Source organism: Melanerpes formicivorus, unplaced genomic scaffold (genome assembly GCF_026170545.1).
Source record: "Melanerpes formicivorus ecotype bairdi unplaced genomic scaffold, bMelFor1.0.p_v2 SCAF_7, whole genome shotgun sequence".
In the NCBI taxonomy this organism is placed as follows: Eukaryota; Metazoa; Chordata; class Aves; order Piciformes; family Picidae; genus Melanerpes; species Melanerpes formicivorus.
The window spans coordinates 23290559-23305912 of record NW_027142359.1 but is presented as its reverse complement, the minus strand read 5'-3'; the positions used below and the strand labels follow the sequence as shown (position 1 = coordinate 23305912).

At 45.4% G+C, this 15354-nt stretch overlaps 1 protein-coding gene across 5 annotated transcripts in view; it reads right to left on the bottom strand.

Moving 5' to 3' along the window:
* The window catches only part of RASAL2 (RAS protein activator like 2), a 211433-nt gene that overhangs the window by 157465 nt on the left and 38614 nt on the right, over window positions 1-15354 (bottom strand). For 2 of the 5 annotated variants that reach the window (XM_068141397.1, XM_068141398.1), the window contains exon 1: window positions 5278-5439. The exons of the other annotated variants lie outside the window; for them this stretch is intronic. In XM_068141397.1, coding sequence (XP_067997498.1) covers window positions 5278-5326 — 49 coding nt within the window. In that variant the 5' untranslated portion in view covers window positions 5327-5439. Of the gene's footprint in view, window positions 1-5277; window positions 5440-15354 lie in introns of those variants that run through there. 5 annotated transcript variants of the gene reach the window in all.

Here is a 15354-nt window from a genome sequence, read left to right as displayed (position 1 = left end):
ACCCAAACAGCTAACCCATGGCACCAAGCACCCCATCAAGTCTCCTCCTGAACACCTTCAATGACGGCGACTCCACCACCTCCCCAGGAATGTTTTCATTCTTTCAAAAAATTAAGTGAGGAAAAAAAAAAAGAAGAAAAGAAAGCTATATTAAGTTCCCAGTTAGAAGAAGTAGAAACTTCTATGAACTATATAAGATTTTACACATTACACTGCTCCATTTCCTCTCCCTCCTGCAATTACCTCAGAAGGAAACACCTCACACCATTCAGTGCTTCACTAGAAGGTTTATAAGAACAATGAACAGACAAGGTAATTCATAGAATGCTTTAGGTTGGAAGGGACCTCAAAGATCATCTAGTTCCAACCCCTGTGCCATGGGTAGGGACACCCTCCATTAGACCAGCCTCATCCAACCTGGCCTGGTCTCACCATCCTCAGTGTAAAGAATTTCTTCCTAATATCTAATCTAATTCTACTGTCCTCAAGCTTAAATTCATTCCCTCCTGTCCTATCACTACAAGCCTTTGCACAAAGTCCCTTCCCAGCTTTCTTGTAGGCTCCCTTCAGGTACTGGAAGGTTGCTCTAAGGTCTTCTTGGAGCCTTCTCCAGGGTGAACAGCCCCAACTCTCTCAGCCTGTCCCTACTGGGGATGTTGCCCAGCCCTCTGATCATCTTCATGGCCCTCCTCTGGACCCACTCCAGCATTTCAATGTCCCACTTATGCTGGGGGCACCAGAATTCAACATAGTGCTCCAGGCAGGGTTTCATGAGAATAGTGTAGAGGGGCAGAATCACCTCCCTCATCCTGCTATCACACTGCTTTTGATACAGCCCAGGACATTATTTTAAAGAATATTTTTTTATCTGGGAGGGGAGGGAGGGGTTAAGAGGCTTTATGAAAACAGCATCCTGATGGCTCCATGACAGAAGAATCCATTATTACTAAATCCCAACCAGATTCCAAGTATTTCTGACACCTGTACTGCAAGACTTTTGTTCATGCTGTGCTTAGTAAATAAACACGTGAGCTGCAAGTATAAATACCACTGCACTCAGGTGACTGTGTTCAAGAAGGCTGGAGCAAGGTGTGGACACTCCTTTCTTATCCCTAGTAACAAGTGACAGGACAAGAGGAAATGGCCTCAAGTTGCATCAGGAAAGATTTAGGTTGGATACTAGAACAAACTTCTTCCCTGAAAGGGTTCTCAAACACTGGAACAGGCTCCCCAGGAAGGTGGTGCAATTCCCATCCCTGGAGGTGTTTCAGAGACACAGAGATGTATTGCTGAGGGACATGGTTTAGTACCAGACTTGGTAGAGTTAGATAATGGTTGCACCTGATGATCTTAAAGATCTTTTCCAACCAAAACAAATCTACACTGAAGCTCCCTTAGCCATGGTCTTCTGATATGGCAGCTTAGTGGCTACTACCTTTCAAAACTACCCTACTTTATGTGTGGCCATTTACTCTAAAGGCCCCCAAAGTATCACCCTCAGCAGTCTCAGATATAAGATATTCCTGATGCTTTAAAACACAGAACCCTCCAAGATTCCTGTCAGACTGCCATTATTTACCTGCCAAAAGAAAGGAGCATTAGGATGGTGAGACCATTAAGGCTGTTTCTTTTCTGCTATTTGAGAGCTTTGATGTGACAACTTTAACTTTCAGCTAACAGCTTCTTGCATCCAACACCTTGCACCACCTTCAGATGATGTAGCAGCACTTCTGCTAGTGGTGCAGCTGAAATAATGGGTGTCATTTCAAACATCAACTAAAAGGAAGCAGAGTATGCAGTTAGAAAACAAAGGATTTGCTTAGCTAAGGGCTTCTTTGGTAAGTTTTTGTTGCTTTGCTGTTCTTTAATGTGTGGAGTTTTCCATATAATTTGTATTTTTCTATTTTAGAAGGCAAACAATGTTAAAAGAACTGCCACTTTCAGTTGACTTTAATGTCTGTTCAGATAGGGCATAGCTCAAGCTAATTTCAGCTTCTCCCAAATCCAGAAAGCAATTCGTGTTTTCTCCTCCAGCCGTAGACCAGAAGACAGGCAAAATTAAACAGCATTTTTTAAGTGCAGGGGTCTCAGAAGAGGAGAGATAAACACAGCAGCATTTGTTAAGCTGGCAAAATGCCATTTGTCTGCTTTGACCTTGACTTTTTATAACCTTTCTTGTTTTAAATAAGGATCAAAACCTTAGGATGTTCTGTTTCGCCACCGCTTCATGAAGCGTTCACAAGTTCTCTCCCATAACCAACCTTAAACACATTTACACAGAGGGATCATTAAAAAAACCAGCTGTCTGCAAGTGGAATATTGAAGTCCTGCAGAAATAGCCTTCTGATCATGTCTATTCTTACACAACAGTCCCCACTTAGAAGTTCCTGCTGAAGGCCAATGTTCTTTCATTAGTTCATTAATCCTGAAATCTCTGGAAGCTGCTGCGAGTTGCTGGTGGCTAAGCGCATGCAGACATTTGGGGCACACAAACCCAAGATCCTTTTCAGACACCCTGTAAGTAAATCACTAGGAACTTCAGAAATGAAAGAACATGTTTTGAATGGCATGAGAAGAGTTAAATAAAGAACAGCAATCAGACACAGACCCTTACATGGTAAAGGCAAAATGCTCACCAGCCTGTTTTCGCTGCAGAATTTTCTTCTTGCAGGATCACATGTAGTAACACAGAATAAGGTGCAGAGCTTTGCTCTTGCTGCTTCTCATATTTTAAACACAGGAAAATAAATAATGGAAGTGTCCTTTCTGCTTCTTCAGAGCATTTCCTTCCTGTGCCCTTTCTTTTTCCATCTGACCACCCACGGCAGTGTTCCTTTTATCCACGTACTAGTATGAAGATCTGGGCAGCAGGCTGGGATGACAGAACTGAGGTCTTGGCACCCAGACTCCCCAAATAAAGAAACCAAGCTGCTTTCAAGCACACACACTGTACAGCTTGTATTTATACACCCTGTCCAAATGGTTTTGTAAGAGATGTGTTTTCTCTGGGCTAACCTTCCCACCAGCTGTATTTCAGCCCATTCTCCCAGCATCCTGAACTTCCTAACATCCCGCAGGTGTTCCAAAACCACATTTAACACTCAACACCACAGCATAAATAATGGGATTTAAGTCTAAAATAAACCTCTCTGGAGATTCTGAATTCATAGAATGCACTGGTTGGAAGGGACCTTTAGAAGTCATCTACTCCAATCCCACTGCACTACGCAGGGACATCTTCAACTAGATCAGGTTGCTCAGAACCCCGTCAAACCTGATCTTGAATATCTTCAGGGATGGAGCCTCCACTACCTCACCAGGCCACCTGTTCCACTGTCCCACTACCCTCATATTAAGGAGCTTCTTCCTAGTGTCCAGTCTAAACCTACTTTTCTCTAGTTTAAAATCATTGTCCCTTGTTCTAGTGCTGCATGACCTTTTGCACAATGCCTCCAGCTTTCTTGTAGGCTCCCTACACACTAGAAGTTATCAAACCAATGCTTGTTATGTTTCCCTCATCAAAGATTCAGGCTTTCAAACACTGATAGGGTAAAACTTCCCTCAAGAAATCCGTGTAAGGTGTAAAATAAGCTCTAGTCATTTACTAGCTGCTAGACTTCTGGACAAAAATTCCCTCTACATTAATTATTATCATTCTGCCTTTTTGCAAGTGAAATTCCAACTAGAATCATACCAAGCAATGAAATATACATATTTCTGTTTTCTGTATTCTTTAAGTGAAACCACACAGATATGTGTTTCTTTTATTAGATTCCTTACAGTTTCACTCAGTTTCTTTTTAGAACGGTTGGTTAATAATCCCTGATTATTTACAGAGAGATTGGCAAGATCGCCTCTTCAGTTTCGTCTATTTCTCACACCACCTCTGTCACATTGGAATCAAGGAGATTATTCCATTTCAGGTGAAATCTCCTTTTTCCCTAGAGGCTTCACTGCTTCTAAAAAGTCTTGAGTGAGCGACAAGCAACTGGTAATTTTGAGCTAGAAGGGAACAGCATTTGCCAACAAGACCTCTTTCCCAGCAAAGACCAAAGCAACGCTTTGCACATCCAATCTGTAACTTCCAGGCAAGAGACACTGCTTACATCTGTGTCTGAACTGTCCCCTCCAAAAATACAGGCTCAGCTGGAGCCTTGGGAGGGATCAGCAGCAGCCAGTAACTCACACAAAAGTCCTCTTGTCCAACAACAACCTTTCGTTAAAAGTTTATACATTGATAAAATTGGCACTTGCACAAACCTCACCACACATGGCTCAGATTGTGCCCTCCTGTCCTTAGCAAACCCTGGGGCAGAGAGAAGTTGCTGTGCTTGGGGAGGGTTGTTTTGGTCTCTAGTAACTCACCAAATCCATCCTAATTAGTCCAAGTTATTGAAGAGCCTTCTGCCCTATTAAAGATTGATTCACTCAGATACGCTGCTGCAAAAATTGCTTCCTGCTGTGGCAGTTTATGATGTTTGCTTTGCAGATCAGCAGCATAAAGAAAGGACATTTGCACCAGAAAGACACAAGGATAATAAAATTAATTCCTGAAAGCTGAACCAGCCTCTTAAAAACCCTCACCGGGTACGCGTGCAATCACACTCCGTAATTATTCCAATTTTCACAATTAAGAGCTGAATAAACACCATAAATTTAAATGAAAAACCCCAGGCACAGGCTGCTGCTACTGGAATATTTTAAAATCCAAAATACACAACCCTGTTGATGACAATCTCTGTAACCACTGCAAGAGGAGAGCCCCCAACTGAAATCCAGTTAGGTACTTGTGCTATTCCTTAACCCATGACAGCGCTTGCCACCAACAAGAGAATAAAACCACAGCATTAAAGCTGCTTCTCCTCCAGCTTATTAGCATTGTTTTCTCCTCAATCCCATCTTGTGGCACAGTCAAATCTGACAGAACATTTTACATGCTCCTGAGATGCCCATCTTCTGCAAGCTCCCTACTCCTCCTGAATTAAAAGCAATCCTAGAGAGTGCTGCTGTCATTGTAGCCAAGCTAAGGCAGAAATCTCAGGGCACACTAAGGAACAGCCATGCCCCATAACTAGTGCATTCCTCTGGATAACCATCACCTCCACAGACATAGGTTTTGGCATTTCCATGCAGCCATCTCACCCTGGCAATGGAAGATGAAAACAACAACAACAACAATACCCACCAGCTCTCTGCCCCTTTCTCCTGCCAGGCACCTAAACTAGCACTTTCTGATCAGTTATCTTTCCCATCAGGCAAGACGTTTCTCATACTCACCACTCAAGGTCTTTGTCTGCACTAGCACCTTCCTCACCAGGCTTGCCATACTGGAATTTTTACCCACGTTGTCTAAACCTGCTCAGGAGCAAACCAGGTGGAAGAGTTCATAAGAAACACGCCTGCATCTAGTCCCCACGTCTCTGCCAGCTCCTTGGCTTGTTCTACTGAGGCTGCAGAGCGTCTGGATGAAGAAGGCTGGAAACACGGAGACGCACAGACACACACACACACACGTGTGCACGCACAGGAAGCTTGGAACAGAACCAGTATGAAACATACCCACTTCCTTCTTCATGCTCCAGTATCACTGCTGTAAACAAGCACCGCGGATTAGCGAAGCCAAGCCGAGAAGTCCAGCAGAGAAGGACAAAAGAAGGGAGTGGCCCCCAGTAAGGAATAACTATTTTAAATACACAAACATCTTCCCATCAGATTAAAAGGAGCTTTTAAATTAGGCAAATTCTGAAGCCATTGTTGTGACAGAATAACTCAGGACAAACAGGAGACACTGCTTCCTCCTCTAGAGAGGTCTCCTGGATTTCCAATACGAAGAGTCCCGAAAGCTTTCCAAGTGCCTGGATGAAAGATCTGAGAAGTGTTTAGGTTGCTCCAGGGACAGAAAGCAAAGAAGGGGAAAGCAGATGCTGAAATAATCCCCAGAAGAGGTACCACCAGCTATGACTGGTGCACCTCACAGTGTGCAGGGGAAGGATGCCAGGTCTCACAAGCCAACCACCAGGTCTCAGAACAAGGCCAGCCTAGCAAGAGTGCATGTGTGTGTGTGCATGCATTAGGCAGGAGTCAACTGCAGTGATATTTCATAAACAGTCTGCTTGCGTTTTGGGAAATCTCACCCCACATAGCTTCAAGCTCCTCTGGTCTTCAACAGGTTTTCTTCACTATTTTGTGGCATGTAACTCACAGCAGTTCCACCTCTGAGCCAACTGGAGAACACACCATCACTGTGCATCAGATGTGCCACCAAACTCTTTTGTTAGAGCACTCTGTGTCTGTGCATTTGACTTGCCGCTGGCAATAAATGCTCTCTTGACAGATAGTGAGCAGGCAGGCCAAGTTCTCCTGATCCAGAATGCTCCAAATGGCTTTGATCACTCCACTGGAACTCCAGCAAGTCCATGTACTTGGCAGGCAGGATGAGCAAGGGTAAGCCCACCAGAGAGATGGAAGCCACCACTTCTGCCTAACAATGCCCTTCACGATGTCCTGCTGCAGACTGTACCAAGTTGGGTGGGTCTGGAGAATACCCCATATGGTCTGCAGAGAGAGTGAGCCAGACAAAGACCATTGTCCAATCCTCTCCTGTTGCAACAGGCTGCAGCAGCAGCCTTCCAAATCAGCAAGCCTAATGCCATCAGGAAGGCCTGCTGCATCCAAACATCCTTGGAAGAAGAGAAAAGGGAAGAGGGAAAGGACAGCTTTGGTCCACCACCAAAGATCAGCCAACAGCAACCATCCTTGGCCAAGACACAGCCATAGCAGCCTTTCTGTTCCCAGCAGGCAAGTCTGATGCCAACTTCTCTCCAGCTGCCTAGTACAGGAAAGGCTGAGATGAATGTGGCTTCCTAGCACTAGAAACGTTACCTTGTCTCTGTAAAGAGACCAAAGTTACAGTAGCTCTTGGCCTGGGATCTTCAGCAGCCAGTGTTTTTATTGAGAACCACAATGAAACAGTGCCTGACCGCTGCGTGGTTTCTCAACCGAAGTCGCATGGTGGCCAGCACAAAAGGCTGAGTGAAGAGAAGCTGGCAGCTTGGCAGTACTTAGCCTCAAGATGATAAGAAGGGCCTGTCTGAAAAAACTGCCATCTTACGCCTCTCCAGACAGATGCATGTTATTTATTTTTCCATCAAAGACCACTTAGCTCATAAAAGACCTTTAATACATCTAAGCTGATTCGTTAGTGTCCAACAAATGTCCTTTTTGTTTGCACCTTGCCAAGCTGGCTACTAAAAGATCCCTCGTTTTCACTTCCTCTTTTAATAAAGCAAGAGCAGATTCCACAGCCCACCTCTTCCCCTCTTCTTTCACCCTGTCTTCCAAGACAAACCAAATTTTCATAACAGTAAAGTCAAATTAATTTGCTGCTGTCCCTTAAGGCATCTAACCGTGAAATCGAGGGGCAAGTCTCACAACAGCCCTCCACGGAAGAGAGAGAAGTCGAATTACAGAGAAGCAGGGGAACAGAGGGCAAGCAGTGTTAAGCCCATCAGTCTTCTGCCAAAGGGCTGCTTCTCCTTGTTCACTGGACAAGATTAAAACAAAGCACTTCATTATGGAAGAACTGGACAGAGTTTCAAACCTTCATTTTCATTTAACCAGAAAGGACAGGCTAGGACCTAGGAGTCTGACTGAGAAAGTGTCCCTTGGTACTTGCACCCCTTCACTTGACCAGCAGCAGCCACCCTGTGCCATGCCAGAAGTCTCCATCCATACCTTGGGGCTCATCTCTTGATCTTCTCTCCCGACAGCTCCCAGGATACATGCAGGGAACTGGTCATGCAAGCTGTTATTCTGGCTAACTCTTCCTAGATAATTTTTCAAGTGCACCCTGTGATCACCCTCTTTCTAGAATATGATTCCAGAAAAAGCCAAACCAACCCAACACATTGTCTCCAACAACAAAACATGAGTCCACACCAATCAGACCTAAGACTGCCCAGCTGCAGTGACATGTAGCATGCCACAGGACTATGCCTGGGTATGTATGCCAGTATCACACACGGAATCCCAGTGGCGTGGGGGTTGGAAAGGACCTCTGGAGACCTTCAAGTCCACCCCCCCAATAAAGCAGTCACCCAAAGCAGGCTGCCAAGGATCGCAGGTGGGTTTGGAATCTCTCCAGAGAAGGAGATTCCACAACCTCTCCAGCCAGCCTGCTCCAGGGCTCCAGCACCTTCAGAGCAAAGAAGTTCTTCCTAATGTTTAGGTGAAACTTCCCATGTTCCAGTTTGTGCCCATTGCTCCTTGTCCTGTCACTGCGCACCACTGGAAAGTATGACCCCATGCTCTTGCCCAGTTCCCTCAGCTTCTTTGTAGCCTCCATTGGACTATCTCCACTAGTTCCTTGTCTCTCCTGAACTGGGGAGGCCAGAACTGGAAACAATGCTCCAGATGTGGTCTCACCAGGGTACAGGGGGAGTTGAACCTCTCTCAACCACAGTCTTAATCCATTGCAGGATATTGTTGGCCTTCTTGTCCACAAGGGCACACTGCCGGCTCATGGTCAACTTCTTGGGTACCAGGACTCCAAAGTCTTTCTCCACAGAGCTGCTTTCCAGCAGGTCAGCTGCTAACCTGTACTGGTATGGTAGGTGCCCAACCCTATACTTGCTCTTGTTAAAAACTTCATTTAGGTTCCTCTCCATCCACACATCTCTTGAACACCTCCAGGAATGATGATTCCACCACCTCCCTGGGCAACCTGTTCCAATGCCTGACCAATATCATCAATATACATAAGCACACATGGGGACAGTGTAGAACGATGCCTGATCTCCTGGGTAGCACTTGAGAGGTGAGGAAGCTCACCCTGTGACCAGCACCAACACCATGCAAGTCCCATTTGGGAAACCAATCTGTGGAGAAGAGACATGCAGTATCACAAAAATGATGGAGTGGAACATCTCACTTATGAGGAGAGGCTGAGGGAGCTGGGGCTCTTCAGCTTGGAGGAGACTGAGGGGTGACCTCATTCATGTTTATAAACATGTCAAGGGGGAGTGTCTGGAGGACAGAGCCAGGCTCTGCTCAGTGATGTCCAATGATAGGACAAGGGGCAATGGGTACAAGCTGGAGCAGAGGAGGTCCTGCCTAAACATAATGAAAAACTTTTTTATTGTGAGGAGGACAGAACACTGGAACAAGCTTTCCAGAGAGGCTGTGGAGTCTCTGTCTCTGAAGATATTCAAAACCCGCCTGGATGCCTTCCTGTGTGACCCACTCTAGGTGATTCTGCTCTGGCAGGGGGTTTGTACTGGATGATCTTTCAAGGTCCCTTCAAAGCCCTGTGATAAGGCAAGGTTCAGACAGTCTAACAGGCCAGCTCACTGCCTTAATAAGAGTGTTTATGTGCACATCTACCAAAAGACATCCAAGAATGTCTTTGTTCAAGCACAACAAAATCAGTGCTACAGCACACAACACAAATCATTTCTTTAACATGTGTCAGCTGAAGAAGACTTCACATTAACACCCTCAGCCCTGCCAAGTACCGAAACAATCACCGCAGGAATATTCACCAGGGTTCCTCAGCAGGATGATGTGATTATCATGGGGAATCTCAGGAGACACTGCAAGACTCTGTACCAAGTCCTGAATTTGTATCAGTTTGAAGAGCGATCACTTCAAGCAGCTGAGGCTCCTCAGCCTGGTTACAGAGGGCGTTCCACACCATAAAAATGAACAAGCCCCAGGATGAGAGTGCTTGGGAGGGAGGGAAAGAAAACACTGCTGCTTCTACCAACTGCACCCTGAGCAGTCACAGCCCTTCTTATGTTGGCACCAAGGGCTAAAGATCAGAGAATCATAGGATTGTTTTGGTTGGAAAAAACCTTCAAAAAATCAAGCTGAGGGAGAGGAGTTTTAGGCTGGATCTTAGGAAAAATTTCTTCAGTACAAGGGTGGTCAATCATGTTTTTAATATTACAGTATCACAGTATATCACAGTATAACTAAGGTTGGAAATGACCTCGAGGATCATCAAGTCCAACCTGTCACCACAGACCTCATGACTAGACCATGGCACCAAGTGCCACGTCCAATCTCCTCTTGAACACCTCCAGGGATGGTGACTCCACCGCTTCCCTGGGCAGCCCATTCTGATGATGAACGACTCGCTCGGTGAAGAACTTCCTCCTCACCTCGAGTCTAAACCTCCCCTGGTGCAGCTTGAGACTGTGTCCCCTTGTTCTGGTGCTGGTTGCCTGGGAGAAGAGACCAACCCCTTCCTGGCTGCAACCACCTTTCAGGTAGTTACATAGAAACCCAGGACTTAGAATTTTTGCTTTAATTACAAATACACTCCAAACCAAAGACATCATCATCACAGATAGCTAAGATGGAAGGATACATTTTAAGTTGGGGATTTCATCTATTTATGATACATGATCCTGGATCAAGACATGGAGAGGGTGTTGTGGTTTCAGGTCACATGAGTACTAAGGATCCACCAGCACCTCCAGTTTTACAGGCCATACCAGAAAGGAAGGACATCCTCTCCCACCCCTGAGTACTCCTCCTTCTGCAGACTCTTTAAAAGAGAGAAAAAAAAAAGAAAGTTGACACCCAGCACAGTGTCCTGATGTTTCCCATGCATTTGCCCTCCAATAAGCACAAAAATGCCTTCTGCTGGGCGTTTTCCCTGTTCACCTTCCTGACCGAAAGCATTAACGCTTGGAAGAAAACGGAACCCAGTGCAGTAGGTAATGATACTAAATATAAGCAGTGAGTCAAATCACTTTAATTTCTCAGGCCTTCAACCTCACAAGTTGCTTCAGAAGTTCAGAACCACTGCCCAGGCCTTGGGCAGAACCTAGAGTGGCTGATCATGTCTCATTTTTACGGGTTTAAGTAAAATGTGCTCTTCAAACCAGAACTATTACAGAGCCCTGTGAAACAGATGGCCTTCAGGGAAGGTTTTTACAGTAGCTGTTCCCATTAAAAAGCCTCACCACCAGAAACCATCTAACAAAACATTATTACAACTGGCTTAAGGAAAGAGGAAGAGATACAGAGAAAAGCACACAGGACAGGGAGTTTCCAGCAGAACCTCTCAGAGGCCTCCTGCCATGGGTTTGGCAATGAAGCCATGGATCATGGTGTGCACCATTTAGGCAGCCAGTAGGTCGAGAGAGGTGATTCTGCCCCTCTGCTCTAGTAAGACCTCACACAGACTACTGTGTCCATCTCTGGGGCCCCAAATACAAGAGTGACACGGGCTTGCTGGAGCAGGTCCAGAGGAGGGCCACAGAGATGATCAGCTGTCTGGAGCATCTCTCCTACGAAGACAGGCTGAAAGAATTGGGACCGTTCAGCCTGGAGAAGAGAATACTCCAGGGAGGCCTTTCAGCTGCACTTCAATATCTGAAGCAGACCTAGAGGAAGGCTAGGGAAAGACTGTTTAGAAGGGCTTGTAGTGACATGACAAGGGACAATGGTTTGAAACTGGAGCAGGGTAGATTCAGGTTGAACATCAGGAGGAAGTTCATTACTATGAGAGTGGTAAAATACTGCAACAGGTTGCCCAGGGATGTGGTTGAGTCCCTGTCCCTGGAGACATTAAAAATCAGACTTGATTTATTTAGAATAAACCAAACCAGCTTGGAAGAGACCTTCAAGATCATCACGTCCAACCCATCAACCAATCCAACCCACCCAAACAGCTAACCCATGGCACCAAGCACCCCATTAAGTCTCCTCCTGAAAACCTTCCATGACAGCGACTCCACCACCTCCCCAGGCAGCCCATTCCAATGGGCAATCACTCTTTCTGTATAGAACTTCTTCCTAACATCCAACCTAAACCTCCCCTGGCACAGCCTAAGACTGTGTCCTCTTGTTCTGGTATTGGCTGCCTGGGAGAAGAGACCATCATCCGCCTGTCTACAACCTCCCTTCAGGTAGTTGTAGAGAGCAATAAGGTCACCCCTGAGTCTCCTCTTCTCTTGATGTGGCCCTGGCCAACCTGATCTAGTTGGTGGAGCCCCTGCTGACTGCAGGGGGGGTGGACAAGATGACCTTTGAGGGGCCCATCCAATCCAGTGCATACTGTGAACCTGTAAACTGGCTCTTATGGCTCCAGCTAGGCGCGCAGCTGAGCATGCGCTGGAGGACTCTGCTCCCCAACTCCAGCAGAATGACAGGAAGAGTCCAAAGCTTTCAACCGCCCTTGAAAGCGAAGTCTCAAGGCTGGCAAAGCGACAGAAAGCCAGCAGGAGATGCTTCCTGCTGTGCAAAGGACAGTGGGAGGCTGCTTTTGAAACAGAGAAATACACTCTTCTTAAAAAGAAGAGATTCAATATCTAACAGGGAAGTCAATGGAGGAAATCAATGATGCATTAATAGTGTTGATCATTTCCAAAGTATTTACACAGTCTGCATTCAAAGACTTTCTATTTAAAACAAACAAATGAAGAAAAGAAGAAGGAAAAAAAACAACCAAAACCAAAACCCAACCCACAACAAAACCCCAAAAGCCCAGATGAAAGGCAAATATTCACATGTTTGGGTTTTTTATAGAGTTTATCTCTACAGATACTCACTAGTTCCCCCCTTCTCACCCTTGCAAATTGTGCCCAATCTCAAAACAGTCATAGAATAGAAAAGAAAAGAATAGAACAGAACAGACCTGACCAGGTTGGAAGAGACCTTTGAGATCATTGAGTCCAACCTATCATCCAACACTATCTAATCAAATAAATGATGACACCGAGCACCCTATCGAGTCTCCTCCTAAACACCTCCAGTGATGGTGACTCCACCACCTCCCTGGGCAGCACATTCCAATGGACTCTTTCTATGAAGAACTTCTTCCTAACATCCAGCCTAAACCTCCTCTGGCACAGCTTGAGACTGTAGCCTCTTGTTCTGGTGCTGGTTGCCTGGGAGAAGAGACCAAACAATTCAACTTTTTAAGCCTCCTTCCTACCACATTCCTCTGCACATCAACCAGGAATCAAGATAGCCAGGGGGGAAAAAAAAGCACTAAGACTACATGGGAGCTGGCTATACATTTGTCTCCAGAGATGGCCTTTATTTGGGAGAGAAGTGTATTTATCTTCCATGTCTAAATGCCAACAGCAGCTCTGTGTCTCTGCTTTCCTGCTCAAACACAAGGAAAGGATCAGTAAGTGCACACAGCATTAATGTTGCTGGAACAACAGGAATACTTTACAAGAGATCTATAGCAAGAGGAGGTGTGAATGGGGAGAACCATCTACACCTCCAGAAACACGCTGATAAAGTGGCATCTTGTCTTCCTGAATTCAAGATGTCAAAACCAAATGTCTCTGTTAACTCTTGAGAGAAAGAAAGAGAAAAGGGAAGAGAACACTATACAAAAAAAGCAAAGCTGGAGTCACCCTTCTCTGCACATAACATAGGTTTTCTAAAAGAGAGTCGGGGATTTTATCTACATTTCACTGCCTGCAAAATCAAACCTTCCACCTGCTGGAACTCAGCAAGTTCTCAGTAGAGGGCTGAGGTTCATCTTCTCCTCAGCAATCAAGTTCATGATAGCTGAGGGAGTCTGAATCCATGTGGTAAAGTTCTCACTGAGGTTTCCAAGAGCTGTTTAGTCTCTGTTTTTTCAAACTTCAGGCTCCTCCCCCTAAACAGGTCTCCTTTTCTTCCCCAGCAACCATCCTCCTCTGGAAGAAATTCCCTTCTCCCTGCAGCTTCTCCTACCCATGCTTGCACACTTCATAGCAGAGAAAAGGAGAAGGAAAAAAAGACAAGCAGATGAGGACATGTCCTGTGATAGAGGTATGTGGAAGTCAAGGACAGAATTTAGAAGCAGGGATCTCATGCCAGCAATTAGAGATGTGGTGGTTGGGACCCACAGGACAATCTCAGCAGTTACAGGTGATCACAAAACAGAGTCTGCTACTGTGTGAAAAGGCCTATTCTGCTTACATACAAAACCTGCACAGAGAAGGCAAACATTCCCACCCAAACCTAAGTCAGACTGTGACATGTGTTTCTCCCCTCTAGCACAAGATCCTTGGTGAAGCAGCCAGCTTTGCTGGAATTTATCTGCTCTTCTGAGGTGCACTAAACAAAAAAAAATCTATAAATAAGACCGAGGTTTTAAATTCTGCCAGTGGAAGGTTTTGATAAGGAAGAACTTGCAGATTGTACTTTCCCACTGCTCTCCTTCCCCTGGGAGACAATTTTCTGCCTAGACATGCAAGGGAAGGCACGCTGAAGATTGCTTTGGAGCTGCAATTTGAGCCAGGGAAAAAAAAAGAAAAAGGAAAAAAAAAAAGGAAGACAAGAGGGACAAGAAGCTAAATTCAGAAGATGGGAAATCTGCAACGGAAGATGAGAAAGAACTGCACAAATGATGCCGTTGCCAGTAAAGGGGGAAAGTCTTTGCGGCTGACACACAGCCCTGTGTGCCAGCCTGGCAGATCTCAGCAGCAAGGAGCTTTCAACTGCCTAATTGCCTCCCTTGACTGTGGAGTGAATAACCCAGAATTCAGACAAACAGGATATTTATTGGAAACTGAACAAGAAACAGCCAGTGGTTCATGCTGCAGGTTAAGGTGCTGTTAAATGAAAGGAACCATAAAGAGATTACAGCTTCCTACTCAAACCACACATGTGAATGATTCAAGGGAGGAAAGAAGGGAAGGGAGAAGTCAGGCAGACCAAGGATGTAAAGCTAAAAAAAGATCTGGTATCTACAGCAGATTAAATGGGAAGAAAACAAGAAAGTTTTTGTCCTTATTTACTCTCCTGCCCTCAACCAAGACTCTGCAGCCCAAGTAAAACAGATATGCCTGAGCTGGAAATGGACATGGCATCCCCCTACAAAACTAATCTGGGGGTCCACACAGGAGACAAAAGTGTATTTCTACAATCCTGTGTTCAGCACAAGGAGGAAATGCTACGTGCACCTGCAGAACATCCATCTCTCTCCTGATGGTCGTTACCACCCAACTGCTCCCAGTTCTTGCCACTGGCTCTGCTGGGAGGCAAGATTAATGATTTTCTTGTCAGCACCAGAGCAATGAAAAATGTGCCAGACCTCACTTTACCCTGTGCTCCTCACAGCAGAGGAGGATGGATCTCCAGCCAAGACAAAGTAAGTGCCTCTTCACATAACTTGCTTATTGGTTCTGGGCATAGAGTACAGAATTCACAAGCATGCAGATAAATTACCTATTTGATTGTAGGATATTGCCAGGTTGCAGGAACAACACAGTGCTGTGACTGTGTTAGCAAACTGCTGTATCTTTACAAATATCAAAACATGCAGTTATGAAAGTTAACTGACAGTAATTGGAGCTTTGTCTGCTCTGCAAGGTAGGAAAAACTCAATGTCTCCACATC